The sequence below is a fragment of the Trematomus bernacchii genome, unplaced genomic scaffold, assembly GCF_902827165.1.
Source record: "Trematomus bernacchii unplaced genomic scaffold, fTreBer1.1, whole genome shotgun sequence".
NCBI classification, from domain to species: Eukaryota; Metazoa; Chordata; class Actinopteri; order Perciformes; family Nototheniidae; genus Trematomus; species Trematomus bernacchii.
Genome location: NW_022987614.1, coordinates 1,788,298 through 1,805,528, shown reverse-complemented (window position 1 = coordinate 1,805,528; position 17,231 = coordinate 1,788,298). Strand labels below are relative to the sequence as shown.

General features: G+C 43.5%; 1 protein-coding gene and 1 long non-coding RNA gene across 2 annotated transcripts in view; both read left to right on the top strand.

Moving 5' to 3' along the window:
- Positions 1-544: 544 nt before the first annotated feature.
- The window catches only part of LOC117483746 (tripartite motif-containing protein 16-like), a 32,073-nt gene continuing 15,386 nt past the window's right edge, over positions 545-17,231 (top strand). Inside the window, exon 1 of the mRNA XM_034132096.1 lies at positions 545-746. Coding sequence (XP_033987987.1) covers positions 629-746 — 118 coding nt within the window. The 5' untranslated portion in view covers positions 545-628. The remainder of the gene's footprint in view (positions 747-17,231) is intronic.
- LOC117483749 lies at positions 13,319-16,209 on the top strand. Its single transcript, XR_004556017.1, has 3 exons — positions 13,319-13,355; positions 15,874-16,023; positions 16,142-16,209. It is a non-coding gene; the product is annotated as an uncharacterized LOC117483749 (long non-coding RNA).

The window sequence follows — 17,231 nt, the reverse complement described above, 5'->3', positions numbered from 1 at the left end:
GCAAGAAGTGTGCATGAAAGGGTTAACAAAGGGTTAAAGAAGTCAGCAAAACAGCCCCCAACACTTTGTTTTCCCTCAGTGGGATTGTCTTGTAGCCTCACTAACTTATTAGAAGGACTTTGGAACAGGGTAATAGTCCTCTGCCACGTTGCCACTATAAAACCCTGATGAGCTATCCGTCTTCTTCCTGCTCTCATGCATATTTAAACTTATAAAACATATCTCAGTGGTGACCCCTCCTCATCGATGGTGGGCGGTGACGTAGGGAGGGAACTTCTCTCCTCTTTCTCATTGGCTTAGTTTCTCTGATTAGATCATCTCTCTGAGAGTGAATCTTAAATGTATGTGTGATCAACAGATGCTATTTTAGGGTGAGATGGTTTTGCATACAGTGACAGAGGGGGTATCAGCTGCTATGACAAAGCTTGTAGGTGTAATTTCTAACACCTCCCCTTCTCAGGTTGCAACAAGTAACAGGTTAAATGAGAAAGCTGTTTCCTCATTCTCTGCATTGAGTGAGCAAAAGCAGGAGGAGGGAGATTTGTCGTCCGTCAGAGATTGTTTCTGTTCAGAGAAAGTGGATATTTTACCTTCTGTCTGCAGTCCGTAACTATCACTGAGAGGTGAGATGGCGCAGGGAGGAGTTCAGCTGGACCGTGAAACCTTCTCTTGTTCGATCTGTCTGGATCTACTGAAGGATCCGGTCACTATTCCCTGTGGACACAGTTACTGCATGGACTGTATCAAACACCACTGGGATGGAGAGCTAAGCCACAGCTGCCCTCAGTGTAGAAAGATCTTCAAACCGAGGCCTGTCCTGCTGAAAAGCACCATGTTAGCAGATTTAATGGAGGAGCTGAAGAAGACTGGACTCCAAGCTGCTCCTGCTGATCACTGCTATGCTGGAGCTGAAGATGTGGCCTGTGATGTCTGCACTGGGAGAAAACTGAGAGCCTGTAAGTCCTGTCTGCAGTGTCTGGCCTCTTATTGTGACGAACACCTTCAGCCTCATTATGACGCAGCTACGTTTAAAAAACACAAGCTGGTGGAGCCCTCCAAGAAGCTCCAGGAGAACATCTGCTCTCGTCACGACGAGGTGATGATGTTCTGCCGCACTGATCAGCAGTGTATCTGTTATCTCTGCTCTGTGGACGAACACAAAGGCCACGACACGGTGTCAGCTGCAGAGCCCACCACCAGAGCTGGGTTCTTACAATATTCACAGGAGATCACACTGGATCCAAACACAACATACACAGAGCTGTTATCATCTGAGGGGAGCAGAAAAGCAACATTCATGAAACAACATCAGTCTTATTCTAGTCACCCAGACAGATTCACTGTATATTCTCAGGTCCTGAGTAGAGAGAGTCTGACTGGACGTTGTTACTGGGAGGTGGAGTGGAGAGGGGTAAGAGTTCATGTAGCAGTCGCATACAAGAATATCAGCAGAGCAGGGAGGGGGCTTGAACGTGTATTTGGATACAATGACAAATCCTTGTCCTTAGAGTGTGACCAAAACAGATATTCATTTTGTTACAACAGTATCCTCACTCCCGTCTCAGGTCCTCGGTCCTCCAGAGTAGGAGTGTACCTGGATCACAGAGCAGGTATTCTGTCCTTCTACAGCGTCTCTGAAACCATGACTCTCCTCCACAGAGTCCAGACCACATTCACTCAGCCGCTACATGCTGGAGTTTATCTTGATGGTCATGGAGACACAGCTGAGTTTTGTAAACTGAAATAGCCTGAAGTCATTTGAGGAACTCTTCTACTTCTTAAACTCATTGTGTGTCCATCATTGTTGCTGAGAGCTGATTGTTCATGTCTTCACTGCACAGAGATCAGCTGTCAATCAAACATTATGGGATGTGCTTTAACATCTTCTCATGAGTTGTTCTGTAGATGTTGGAGTTTCTTTAGGCGGCGCTCCTTCCTGTGTCTGTTTAGCCATGGAGGCTGTCACTGCTCAGGAGGATTTCTGTTAACCTCAACTCATATTTCTCTGCATGGAAATGTAAACTTTGCTCTAAATATTTGTTGAATATCGATATTGATTTATTTGTATGTTGTTGTTTCTCTTGTAAAGCATGAGAGAGAGAAAGCACCAGAGCTTCTTTCATTGTAGATATTTTATTCTAAATGTCTTCAATGTGTTTCTAAGTCTCAATGTGTTGAATGCATAAAGGAAAGTTTGAAGAAGGAAATAAAACACATTAAAAGAAAAGCTAACAGGTTGAGTTTGTAATAAATTGTGTTTCTATTTTCAAGATGTGAGATGAGTGCCACATTTACATGTCTGTACAAAATAAAATGTTGGGGTTTTTCTTGTTAATAAAAAAGCTAAAAGGACAAAATCTCAGTGTTGTTTTTTTTTTATTTAAAAAATATCTCTATATTATTTTTCTGAAATAAGATATTTGCATTTTTTATTTATTTTTAGGATTAAGAAAATAATTATAAATGAATGTGTATATCAATATGTAGTGTCTCTACTTTAAAGAGTCCTCTCCTGCTGATGTTCCGGTGTATATCAGTATGTAGTGTCTCTACTTTAAAGAGTCCTCTCCTGCTGATGTTCAGGTGTATATCAGTATGTAGTGTCTCTACTTTAAAGAGTCCTCTCCTGCTGATGTCCAGGTGTATATCAGTATGTAGTGTCTCTACTTTAAAGAGTCCTCTCCTGCTGATGTTCAGGTGTATATCAGTATGTAGTGTCTCTACTTTAAAGAGTCCTCTCCTGCTGATGTCCAGGTGTATATCAGTATGTAGTGTCTCTACTTTAAAGAGTCCTCTCCTGCTGATGTTCAGGTGTATATCAGTATGTAGTGTCTGTCAAGTTATGATCTGGTCTTAATGATTGACTCCTGCCCAAACTTGAAAACGGCCCGATTCCCTCCAAAAGGACACATGGGACAACTCAGATTTGCATCATTCTCCTCTTTATTTCGAGTTATTGCAGAATTATTTCTGCTTCATTTAGCCTCTTGATAGCCTTCTGATGCTTCATTCAGGTTGAAAACCTTAAACACAAAACATACTTTCATTCACTTCATCTCAAGTTATAATTAAACTTAACACTTAAACAAAAATAATTGCATCTCAACAAAGTAAATTATAATCCAGCATCTTATGTTTTAGCTTAACTTCATAAACTAGAAATAATAATTCATCTTAATAAAACATGGTTCCAACAGAAAAATACATTCACAAAATATATCACCAGCAGCGTCTTTGGTTGAATCCTTGAGTCTTTCTCCTCTCCCACAGTGAATTGTTTGCTTCTCTGCTGAGAGTGTGCCTTCACAGGTGTGTTGCATTAAGCTCCTTAACAAGGAGTGGCACACTCTTCCTTTGAGCCACCTCCTCAGTGAAAGCACAGACCCTAGGCTCCCTGTCTCCACCTGCTGGACTGGAGCCAGATTTTGATTTCTCTGGCTCTGCCAAAACACCTCCCACTTGAGCTCCTGGTTCCTGAACCCAAGGAGGTCACAACACTTTTCCTACTGAAGTTACAGAAAATGATTCACTGCTGATGAGTTTGTTGTATTGTACTATTTTCCCGCATTTTGCTCTTCAATGGGAAGCAGAACCACTATGCGCCGAACGTCTCTGTGAAGTACTGTGGCAGGGATTTTAGTTGAGAGTTTCTTGTTGGTTCCCATAACTTTTCCCCATGTGAAGGTTCCATTTCCTCCAAGGTTGTTGAGGGCCCTTTTCACGACACAAACAGCTGCTTCAGCAGCTCCATTCCTGTGAGGTGAGTCTGCAGGATGAATTTTCCAGCTCCACTCTGTTCCATGTTTGGTAGCTTCATCCTCCAGCTCAGATTTTTCTAAGCAGTCCAGAAACATGTAGAGCTCCTTCAGGGCAGGTCTGGCTCCTACAAAGTTGCTTCCGGGATCTGACCACATTTTCTTCGGATGTCCCCTCAATGCAGTGAATCTTTTGTAGGCCAGTAGGAAGCCTTCAGCTGACTGGTCTCCAACAACATCTGCATGTATTGCTCTGGATGCCATACAGCAGAAGACAATGCCCCATACTTTCAGCCTTACTTTTTTCCTCACTTGGTCCTTCACCTCATATGGTCCAAACAGGTCCACAGTTGTGTATTCAAAGGGTCTTGCTGGATTTGTCCGCTCTGATGGCAGGTCACTCATGATTTGCTTGCACTTCCTTCCTCTGGCCTTTCTGCATATCACGCAGCTGTCCACCACCTTTTTAGCCAATCTTCTGCCTTTGACAACCCAGGCTTTCTTTCTCATCTGTAGGAGTGTTCCTGCTATTTCCTCGTGGTTTGCTCTGTGGGCCTTTTGAGCAAGAAGTGTGGATATCCATGCCTCATAAGGTAGGATTGGTACTACACCTTTGTCCTCATTGAAGTATTGGATCCTTCCTCCACATACTAAGAGTCCCGACTCTTCCTCCTTATACACAACCAACCTGCTGAGAGTAATGTCTTTAAATGTTACTCCTTCCTGGGCTGAAAGGAAAAGATGTCTGAGTGCATCTTCACATTCTCCAACAGAGAGCACAGTTTTCTTAGTTCTCAATTCTCCCTCTCCTTTTGAAGGAATTACCTCCCACTTTGACCTGTGGGGAGTTGGGTTCATCATCCTCCTCTTCCACTCCTTAGCAGCTCTCAGCACCCAGGCAACAACTCGGACCAGTTTATCCAAGCTGCTGAATTTCCTCACATCAATCAGTTGCCCTATAACTGAGCCAGCTGGTATTCTTCGGGTTCGAGTCTCTTTCTCACTCTCAGAGGGTTTTATAAGGGTTACAGGTTCTTTACCATCAGGATGCTTCATCTTTGCCTGAGCTCTGGTGAGTGCTGCTGTGAATGTTTTCCTTTGGATTTTCTTGATGCCCTCTTTTGCATTTGCCGCAACCTCCTTGGCTGACTTCTTTGGCCACTCCTCCACTAGCATTTTCAGAAAGGAAGGTCCTTTCTGCCACTCAGATTCCTCCTTGAGATCAGCAGGGGTCGCTCCTCTTGTTATGATGTCAGAAATGTTTAAGTCACCTGAAATCCACCACCAATCCTCAACAGATCCAGACTTTTGGATTTCACCTACTCTGTTGGCAAAGAATGTCTGATATCCATAACTGTCACGCTGGATTGCTCCCAACACAGTTTGACTGTCCAGGAGGTGGAACCATTGTCCTATTTCCATTCGACTGTGCTTTTCAATATGCCTTCTTAGACAAGCTGCAAAAACCGCACCACAGATCTCTGCCTTTACAGGGTCACCTTTTTGGTTCAGCGGTGTGAGTTTTGCCTTGGATTCAACCAGTCTGATTTGGATACCTTCTTCCGTCTCCCACCTGAGGTATACCACAGCTCCAAAGCTTTTGTCACTTCCATCGGAGAATGTTATTCCCAAAGGTTCACCGATCCAGCTGGGTGGTGTCAAGCTTCTGTCGAAGGTGATTTGACTCAGTTGCACATACTCTTCAAATACTTGTATTGCTTCCTCCCTTAGGCCTGCTGACAGTGGATTATCCCAAGTTTCCCGGGCGGATTCTCCGCTTCCTGCCTCCTGGAACGCTTTTCTGACTAGTATGGCTCCCTTCCGTTTCAATGGTGTGACAAGGCCGATGGGATCATAGAGGCCTGCTACTTGACTTAATAGCTCTCTTCTGGTTAAAGGGTCAGGAGTCTTTCCTCTTACCTCTTCTTCAAGGAGGTCTTGGCCTACTCTCATTTTCCTTTTTCTCTTTGAGAAGTTGATGGAGGTAAGCACATATAGTTTGTCCTCCTCCACGAGGTAGCCAACCCCCAGGGCCTTATTGTCCTCTTCCTTCATTTGATTTGGAAGTATCAATACTCTGTCTTCTCCTGCAGATGTCACTTGGTTATGGTTCTCCTGCACTTGCCTCCCACTTTGCCCTGAGTGGACCCAAGGTTTAAGAAAGAATCCTCCAGCTTTCAGGATTTCCTCAACCCCATTAGTGCACTCTTCTAACCTTTTTTGGTCATTGTGGGATGTCATCCACGTAGCAATCTTCCTCCAGGACTCTTCTTTCCTCTTCGAGGTGTGTAAACACTGGTAGCCTTGATGTTTCTCGCATAGCCAACTGTGCTATGCATCCTGCAGGTCGATCACCTATGTTGACTCTTGTTATTGCGTATTCACTTATTTCTTCGTCCTGAGTGTCTCTCCATAAGAATCTGTGAAGATCCATTTCCAGGTCTTCCAGCCACACAGAATTATACATCTTCCTGATGTCTCCCAAAGCTGCATGCACTCCTCTTCTGAATCGGAGTAAAACTCCTCGGATTGGATTCAATACATCAGGCCCCTTCAGTAGAAGATCGTTCATACTGAACCCTTTGAACTTTTGGCTGCTGTTCCACACAAGGCGTACTGGTGTTGTCACAGAGTGAGGATTTGGTGCCACTAAGGCCCCGGCTCCACGAGGACGGAAACTGGTTGAATCCGCATATTTCTCATGCGTATAGCCCTCTAAGCTCCACGACGCCGTAAGGGAAACGTAGAAACAGACCCCGCAAACGACAACGGGTCCAAAGGTGGATAGATCTGGGAACTGAGCGCTCTGGGGGGTCCAACGGGGCCGTGGAGTCGCCTATACGGTCATTCGTTTTCATAGCCCCGCCTCTCCCCCGCGGGGTTGCTATCGTGCTCCAGTCCCTACTGACCATGCTACAGTTCTTTGTGCAACATCTACAGGAGCTCCTCCTTGAATTCAGATTATTTATCTTTATCTCGATATGGACATAAACGCGAGTGAAGTCTAATCTGACAGGACGGAGACACGCAGCTCCTGCCGCTGTGATGCAGCGGGAGCAAAACACACACTTCAAGTCAGATCATCACCCTTAGCTATTTTAATTACCTCTCAAACTACCTAAACTAGTTATAAATATGTTCATTTTTACTGTCGGGTCACTCATTACAGGATCAGCTGCTGCATGAGACAGACACTGACGCTGTCAGAAGAGAGGAAAAAGAGACAGGCTCTGTGTATTTGATGATTATATATCATTATATCGTCGTTATTCATTTGTTTTAAAGCTCAATAAATAACAATGAAGACCTTTGACCGGCACTTTTATAATTTTGTCCGGAAGATTTAAACTTTAACACACGCTGACCGGCGAAAAAACTCTGCCCGGTTCTGTCGGCCCCCACCGCGGAGAATACACAGAAGTGCAGCCATGACAACCATTCTTCTTCGCTGCTTTTGTGGAGGAAGTTGCTGCTTTTGTGGAGGAAGTTACAGCGCCACGTACAGGTTCGGCATATGTACTGCAGCTTTTCCAGCGTTTGGATGTAAACGGAGCCGTCTCGTGGAGCTTGACACAATCCGGTGTATATTGCGTGGGGACGGAAGGTTTTTTGCGGTTGCATTTGCGTTACTCCGATGCGTTTTGCCGTATTTGTCCTCGTGGAGCCGGGGCCTAAGTGGCTCACATACCATACTGGTCCTGTCCAGCTGTCCTTTAACTCTTTCGTGAGTTTCTTTGCTGCTCCTCTTTCCACCATTTCATGTACCTGTGCCTTGTAGGCAGCTTGCCAATCTGGCTCCCTCTTGAGTTGTTTTTCTGTCCTCAGAAAAGTTGCTTCCACTGCAGTCTTATTGTTGGGAAGAGAGATTGGGTCCTCGATCCAAGGGTACTTTGTATCCCAGTGTGGAGCACTACTGTGGGCATCCGCTGTAACATAGGTAAGGCCTTGTTTTATGATCTCCAGCTCTTTTTCCTCAATTAATGTCATTTCCTTTCCTCCAGGCTGACAATGACCACATCGACATCCTCCACATTTTGGTTCACAGGCTGCTCCAATACTGTCCCACTTCCACCAATCCAGAAACTCTCTGTCAACAGCTGTGCTTTTAGTTTCAGCCTGAATCTCTTCAGCTCCGATGATTTCCTCGTATTTCACTGCGGCCATACGCATGGAGCAAGCGAAGTGTGTCTCAGACTTATGTGTTGTCATCTCCACTTCCTCAAAGAGATCAGGGTGAGTTCCAGCCACAGTTTTACCCAGTGGGCTGTCCCACAAAACGAGGTCTCCGACAATCTTCACCCTCTGTGGGACCAGTCTACCTTCTCGGTGGCTGATAAGTAGCTCAATGTTTTCTGGTCTTTTTAAATCCTCAAGTCTGACTTCTGGAAAGAACTTCTTCAGCTTTTCAGGTTCGATGACTCTTTGCACGTTGGCTATTTCATTGAGGCCATAACAAACAAGTTGGTGCGCTTTCTCTGTACCTCTGGGTGTCTTGACTCTAACTCTGAGGAAATATCTTCTGCTGTTCACTCTCATTGTCATTCCTCCAACTCCATGGACAACCAATGTGATTTTTTCACTTTCCAGGTTTAACCTGTTGGCGGCTCTGTGGGTTATGTAGTTGGTGTCTGATGCTAAATCTATCAGGGTTCCAACTTTCTGACCTGAATTTGCAGTAACTTCCAGCAGCATCATGATAACTGGTATCTCGTCCTGTCTATTTCCTTCCATCAGCACAGACCGGTCCTTTTCATTACAGTTTGTTATTGCAGTCATATTGGTAAAGGCGTTCTTGCATTTTTCTGCCATTTCGGGAGAGAGTTCAGCAATAAATTTCACTTGCTCTTCTGTGAGTTTGGGTCTTTTCTTCAAGTCTTTCCCACCTTTGTCCAGCTCACGTTCTCTGTACTCTCCTCTAGGACAGAGGAAAAAGTGGTGGTCTGAAGAGCTCCCCTTCTTGCATTCTCTTTTCCTGCAAAGGTAGGTGTTTATACATTCATGTCCTTCTTCATGACATCTCAAACACCTCTTACAAGCTCCTAATCTCTTCACAGCATCTAACTTTTCGACCAGATTTAGGCCCCGCTCACACGGGACCGTTTGCGTTTATGCACAGTATGCGTATTCAAAAAAGTCTTCCGTTCACATGCATTTGTTTCATTTAACGTGTCTGTTTAAACGAGGCCGCTGGAAACGCTGTAGTACATATGCTGGGACTGTAAGTGGCGCTGTAACTTCCGCCAAAATACACCAAAAGCCGCGAAGAAGAGCAGCCTGGAGCAGCCCCGCAGCAATGTTGCCATGGCTACCCTTCTGTTTAAGCCCCGAAACTGAAACTGAAACTGAAAGAAACTGAAAGACACCGAATCTGTTGTTGCTGATGGTTGTGGTAGAGGAGCTGTATATTTTTGCACTAATATCTGTAGCATGGTCAGTAGCAGTAGCACTAGCAGTAGCTACTGACAGGAGGAAGTCAGTGTGTGTGGCGATTGCTGGTATTCAGCGGGATATAGTCATTTCCTCAGCATATGGATAAATGCAACGGGGAAGTTAACTGAAAGAAACCAAGAAGCACGTCTCTGTGGATATTGCATCGAGAGGACGGCTCAGAAAGAGAGATATTCTCTACAAACACCGGGTGAGATCGCACCTTTGTCAATATAATGGATCAATGCATGAAATCTGACTCTGTTTATTTTGTTTAAGGAGTATATTGGGCGTTAACAATTCTGGTTTGCCTTTTATAATATTATTTCATTCAAGAACCCCTTGTGCGTTTAATTAACACAGCTATCTTTGATAGTTGCTAGTACAGCAGTGAGCAGGAGAGGCGGGGCTATCCTATTTTTCCAGGAAATATTCGTATAGAGGTGATTACACGGACTCGGTTGACCCCCCAGAGCGTTTCGTTTGCAAATCTATCCACCTTGGGACCCGTTATTGTTTGTGGGGTCAGTTTCTATCGGCCTCGTGTAAATAATAGGGCTATACGCATGCGAAACTATGCAGATACAAGCAGTTTTCTCCTCGTGTAAACGGCGCCTTAGGCTCTTGATCTGCTTGCAAAAGAATAGTTTCTCTTCATGCCTTTCTTCTCCACAGACAATGCATCCTCCGTCTCTCCTGGTGGAACGTGTTGAGGAATATTTTCATTCAAACTTCCTTTCAGGTTTCTCTGACTTTTCAGTTACTCCAAGCTGCTCCAGTTTTTCCAAGATCTCTTCTTGTGTCTTCAGAAACTTGAGGAGACTGTCAAACTGGTTCTCAGGGGTGACTCTATTGCTGGGATTTACCATGAAGACGAGCCAATCCTTCTTTACAGGTTCCGGCAGCTTGCTCTCTATGGACCTAGTGACCAGTGGGTTCTTGATGGCATCAGTCCTTCCAAGCTCTGTCAGGTCTGCCAGTGCTTTCTCCACAGTTTGGATTAAGTCGATGACTCTTCTTGGTTGATCTGCTCTTAAAACAGGAATTTTCTCAAGATCTTCAATTATTTCTATTGCAATTGTAGACTTATTCCCATATCTATTTTCAAGCACTCTAAAGATGTTTTCTGCTGTGTTGTATGTTGAAAGTCTGAGGTTTCTTGAGATTTTCTCATCCATGCTGTCCAAAAGCTGAATCTTTTTGACTTCACTCGAGCCTGTTGGTTCTCCCTGTCTTTGCAGGCTCTCCCAGTCTCTTTTCCATCTGTGGAAATCTCTTTTACAGCCATGAAATTTGGGCAGACTAATTGGTTTAATTCTCACCAAGGGCGTGGTGTTTGCTGCATGTGGGGTTGATGAAGCAGCCGTTAAAGTCCGCAGATCTGCACTCTTCTCTTCTTCTGAATTTCTTTGTGCAAACACAAACTCTGCTCTCCTTGCTTCAAGCTTGTTATTCATTGACTTTAAGCCTTTGACCCTGCCTTCTAGATTAGCTTTTTCAGTCTCTGGAATCCACAGTTCCCAAGATGCTAGGCTTTTACTAGCTTCCTTGACCAGCTTCTCCATGAACACCAACTGGATCTCATAACCATCACGATTGAGTGCAGATACAGGCGTCTCAGCAGCATTATCACAAGACGTTTCTGCTTCCTGGATTGAGGTTTCCAGCTCCTTTTGCCCATAACGAGACCACAGGTTTGTTTGAACAATTCTTTTCACATCATTCATTCTTATTTCACATTCATCGATAGTTTTTCCCATGTCAGCCTCTTGTTGCTCGCTAAGCGCCTCTTCCACATCTTCAGCAGTGCTGGCTTCTATGTCTGCGAGTAGGCCACTCCGAAAGTCATCATTTGCTTCACTGACATTTCTTCCCATCAAAGTGAGCTTTTTGAATTCCTCCCGAAGCTCAGTTTCAGTCATGCCTTGTGCTCCTCTGCTAAGAAAGTTAGCTACTTTTGTGAATGCACCTTTAGCCATTGTCCTCTCCTGCTTGAGCTGCTTGACACTTTTCCCATAGGCTTCCTCCGCCATTTTGTTGAGGTGTGTGGTTACTGCAGACAGTTTGGTTCCTTCTGAATTTTCCAGGTTCTTGATCCTTTAGTCCTTATTGCTTGGCAATGGTTTTCAACTGTCAAGTTATGATCTGGTCTTAATGATTGACTCCTGCCCAAAACTTGAAAACGGCCCGATTCCCTCCAAAAGGACACATGGGACAACTCAGATTTGCATCATTCTCCTCTTTATTTCAAGTTATTGCAGAATTATTTCTGCTTCATTTAGCCTCTTGATAGCCTTCTGATGCTTCATTCAGGTTGAAAACCTTAAACACAAAACTTCACTTCATCTCAAGTTATAATTAAACTTAACACTTAAACAAAAATAATTGCATCTCAACAAAGTAAATTATAATCCAGCATCTTATGTTTTAGCTTAACTTCATAAACTAGAAATAATAATTCATCTTAATAAAACATGGTTCCAACAGAAAAATACATTCACAAAATATATCACCAGCAGCGTCTTTGGTTGAATCCTTGAGTCTTTCTCCTCTCCCACAGTGAATTGTTTGCTTCTCTGCTGAGAGTGTGCCTTCACAGGTGTGTTGCATTAAGCTCCTTAACAAGGAGTGGCACACTCTTCCTTTGAGCCACCTCCTCAGTGGAAGCACAGACCCTAGGCTCCCTGTCTCCACCTGCTGGACTGGAGCCAGATTTTGATTTCTCTGGCTCTGCCAAAACAGTGTCTCTACTTTAAAGAGTCCTCTCCTGCTGATGTTACCAGGGTAATTCAGGTTTATTTAAAATACATTCCCAGTGCTTTTACCCTTTTAAAATCCAAATTACATCTTAAATTGTTCACATTTCACCTTAGTATCTTGTAAATATGACTAATGTGTGGCTGCTAAGCATGAGTTTGTACCAAATTGACCCTAAGTATGAAGAGATTATTTTATATCAGTGATAGGTTTTACTTTTGCAACAAACTTCACCTTTTTATGCACGGTTTACCTCTTCTTATAAAGCACTACAACTTACATACCCCCCCCCCCCCGTAATTTATCCCACAAATTGCTGAATTAGAGGAATATAAAATGAGAGTTTTTCTGGAGAAATCGCCTTACCGAATTTGCAATAAAAAAAAGTACAGAGACTGCATATGATGCAATCATAACAAAAGCTGCATATTCAATATAAACAGCTCCATAATCACAGAGTGTGGTTCATAAAAACATGAACAGGTGGTGGTTTGCATATAATGTAGAAAAGTATGCACAGTAATGTCAGAGTGCATGGTGGTTAACACAGAAGCAACACCATTAGCCTTAGTGAGCATTGAGCATTGAATAAATGTGAAATATTGTTCGAAATGTATTTAAATGTGTATTTTTGTAACCTGTGTGGACATGATTTATGATCAGCTGATGTTTTCCTGGAGTAAGAACATCCCTTTATTGTTCTGTACCACTAGAGGGAGGCAGTCACCTGTGAAACAGCTCATTGCTTTCATTTCACACACTTTTCATCATGCAGGGACATTTTAGCATAATAGGTGACCTTTAAATATAAACACAATCCACTTACCTACACTGTATGTATGTCAACATATTCATAGATATGTAAAAACTGGTGCAATGATTGTAATTGGATGGTGCTTTTATTGTCAAAAGACTTTCACTTGAAGACTATTTGCACAACAGAATATTCAGAGATAAAGATACGATAAGATAAGAAGGACTTTACTGATCCTAATTTTGGGAAATGTTTGCGTTGCAGCAGAATAAAAAGACATGGCATTGTACCTTAGAGAAATTAATGATCTGGTTTCTAAATAATAGTTTTAGTTTAGATAAACGTACAATATGTCAGCTCACCATCAGTTGTAGTAGTTAATCAGAATCAGAATCAGAATCAGAAACAGGTTTATTACCAGGTAGGTTTACACGTACGAGGAATTTGACTTGGTGTCATGGTGCATACAAACAAGAATTAAAAACACAGGTAGAGAACTAGAAAAATATTATACATTTTTGTGACCAGTTTACCCAAATGTCCCTCTACCTCCTCTCTGTTGTTTCCTCCTTCAGACCCGATATAAGACCAATGAGCCGGTGTGGGACGAGGCGTTCACCTTCCTGATCCATAACCCCCGCAGCCAGGAGCTGGAGGTCGAGGTACGGAGGCTAATCTGTCGTTTTAAAATATTTTCTTTGATGCTCTAGTCTAAAATATATAAGCAGTAGAGGCGAGACAGTCTGTGGAGAGACTCGGGATCTTAATTTTGACGATTCAGTGAAGAAACAAGATGTCGAACTCTGTCCAAATTAAAGATTAAATTATCTAAAACCCCACTTTATATAGAGCGAGAGAGAGCAGGAAACTGTTGTACTTATTCATAAAGATTTAATCAACATTGCTATAATTTAATGGTTTGATTCTGCAAACTGTCTCAAAAAGTCTCTCTCTGTGAGTCTTTTTTAATATTTTCTTTGCTGCTCTAGTCTAAACATTATTCGCAGTAAAGGCGAGACCAGTGGCGGTTCTAGAACATTTTACATGGGGTGGCAAAGGGGGGGCAAGAGGTCATGCCAAGGTGGCATGGGAGGGCGGACAGTACGTGGTATTTTATACTGTATATAACCTATTTATTGTTCATTCATGCCCTAACACAAGTGTTCTTAATTCACAAGAGAAACCAGGTGTTCAGACAAACAATCGGGTGCCCTTTGAGTCCCCCAAGCTTACTTCAACAATTTTAAATGAAAGGAAACTACAAAATGTATTTTAAAGCAATGAATTAATGGAACAGGTTGTTTTGCATTACAATGTAAAACAAAATATATATATCTTTTTTTTTTTTTTTTTAAATTGGTTGTCTTAGTAGAAGACAGACATATTTCCTCACTAAGCATTATTACATATTAATTTAATATTAAACAAATCAAAATGGCCAATTATCCCAAAATGTTGCTGCTAATATAATCATATGCTTGTCAACTTTAACTGATCAAAAAGAAATTGTGAAAAAATACTTGAATTATCTATGAAATTGCAATATTGACACACGTCCCTCAGTTTGTTTCAACCCTGTCACGCCATACCATTTACCCTCCTATTAAGTTAAAATAATGGATCAGTCCATGTGTGATCTGCATTGAGGGAATTACATCACAAAAGTCTTCTGAAGAAAAGATGGCAAAGAAAGGCAAGTGTCAGTTTCTTCTCTTACCTATATTTCAGTTTTTGTATTTTCAGATTAAGATTGACAAGCTCAACATTTCAACTCTGTTATATGAATTAATAATAGTAAATAATTGTTTATTACAAAATAAACAATAGTTTTGCAAAATATTACAATTGTGTAATGTCCTTGACTTCCATGTGGTGCCATATCTTAGCTAAACAAGGTCTCATGGCTACTGTTTGTCAAAAACTTCAACCCTGTTACATTTTTTCAAGGAAATTCCTAGTAATTATTTATATGTTGTGCCTGAGGTGGGAAAATGTAACTAGTCCACTACCAGATGTTATGACCAAACATTTTAGTTTCATTTTTCAAAGATGTAAAGACACAAAAGGCACCCGATTCAGAGAATACTCAGAATTCTGCTTACTGTAAGTACAGTAAAAGTACTTAGTTATAATTAAGTACACAAATGACATCACCCATCTCTTAGAGAGCTAAAGGTGACCTGTGCAGCAACACATTTCAATATGTGTCAATACTAAGAGCTGCTAGATTGTGCTGCTGTGATGGAATATGTAAGGAGAATAAGAACATACATGTCTTCTTCTTCACTAATGTCTTCATCTCCTCCTCTTCCTCCTGCTCTGACCCTCCTGGTCTCTACAGTGAACTCTCTTTTCCTTTTCCTCTTTCTGTTCATCCTGATCACTTCTCAGATATGTTCATTTCAAACCTTTATTGTTGTCTGTCTTTGTGTTGTTGTTGTTGAATCACTCCAGCTACTCTGGCCTGCAAGAGTCTACTTGTGAAAAGCACCGGTACAAATGCTTGTATAACTTTACACGTTAGGGCCATGTAGCTAATAAGTAGCATATCATAAATATAACATCAGAAAGTATTTATCAAACGCACACAGGCAGCTGTGTTTAGACCCAGTTTGACGGTAAAGGATGTATCCTGGTTTCATTGATCTGGCCTCATTGCTGTGATGTGTAGTTTACGTGGATTTTACCGTACCGCATAGTTTAGCAAAGTGATCGATCTCCCAGCTAGCGCTGTCTGTGTAGTATTTTGTAACGTAACGCCCCAAACAGCGACCGTCTGTTAAACGCTATCGATGCGTTTATTAATATTTAGTTTCAAGCTCTCGTCCTTAGTAAAAACAAAACTAGTGGAAGGGGAAATGCTCCCAGGGGAAGCTGATCCACCCTAGGTGCTGGGACAGCTCGCTCCCTCTCTGCAGCTCTGTGAGCCGCGGTCTGTGTGAGCGCCGCTCCGCAGTTTAATGCAGGGCCGTAGCTGTGTTTTTAACGGGCCTAAGTAAGATGATATTTAAAATGATTCACTTTTAATTAATGAACTGCTTGTTTCGTTGCTTGAGAAGCTTGTGGACAGAGTGTAGGTTTGTTTTAGTACAGTTTTAGGGAAACAAAAGTTAGTAGATCCGCCCCTGGGCGAGACACACTCAAGACAAAAACAATGACTTCCCCTCCATGTGTTTTCAGTTTAAAGACGAGAAACACGAGTGTAAGTTGGGCGTTTTGACGGTGCCGCTGACTCGCCTTCTGGAGGCCGAGGAAATGACCTTAAATGAACGTTTCCCCCTCAAGAACTCCGGCCCGAGCTGCACGCTGAAGATGAAGATGGCTCTGAGGGTAAGATAAGAGAAGAAGTACTTTATTGATCCCAATTTGTGAAATGTTTGGCACAAGGCATTGCACATGATTATATAACACAGATTCTACACTGATTCTGATTCTGTTTTAATTTCAGGTGCTGAGCTTGGACAAAAACCCTCCCTCTTCCTCCGACTCCTCCGACTCCTCCCGATATAAACGATGATGCTCGATTAAAAAGAGGCGTCATGTTTGAGAGAGATTCAGGCCAAATGATTGTTTGTCGTTTTTGAAGAAACACACTCCTCAATGTCAGTTTCAGTGTTTTAATGACAAAGATGACGACACCCTGAAACAGAGTAATACAGCGAGGTAAGCTGACAAAGTATTACATACATGCATGTCATCATTAACACAACACAAATATATGCTACGACACCACGTATATATACACCAACAATAGTGGGAACAGTCTTACATGTGTGAGTGGATGAACGTCTCGACACGAGGCGGAGTGAATGAACAATGTTTGAACTAAAATGGCCGCTCAGTACTACCGGGTCAGAGCGCAGCATATCCGGTGCGACAGCAGTGAGACGCTGCCCTCTAGTGGCCGGCGATAAACTCTTCATCCCCCCCAGACCGGAAAGCTATAGGCTGGAATAGATTAACGGTCTAAATCCCGTATCCAGCTGCCGGACTCGGGCTCGTAGCGTGCCGGCGGCTTCCTCACGCGGCCCGGCCGAGTGGGCTGGGGCAGCGCCGGCGGCGACTGCGGCACCGGGAGTGGTGCGCCCAGGAAGGCACCCGTAGGAACGGCGAGGTCAGAGGATGCCTAATCAGCAAGCGCCGGTGGGGAAGCGCCCATAGCCGAGTCGCGGGGACTATCAGCTGGCTGCTGAGCAGGCCCCTGGGGCGTCGCCCAGCCCGGGCGGATAGGTGGGGGCTGATGTCCCAGGGCAGCGGGCGGCGGGGACGGCGTGGCCGACTGCTCATGGGCGCAGGGTGTGGCCGGCGTGTAGGCACGGAGGAACCGCCGGTTGCGCAGTGTCAGACGTCCCGAACCGTCAACCCTGATCCGATACTGGTCATGGTCCAGCGACTCCACCACGATCCCTGACCTGTCCCATTTGCGGGGGCTCGGGCCTTGCTGGTTCTGGAGGAATACCCTTTCGCCGAGCGCCAATGGGCGGGGCGGTCTTGAGTGAGTCCCCAGAGACTCGGTGGTACGGGACATACGGGTCCGA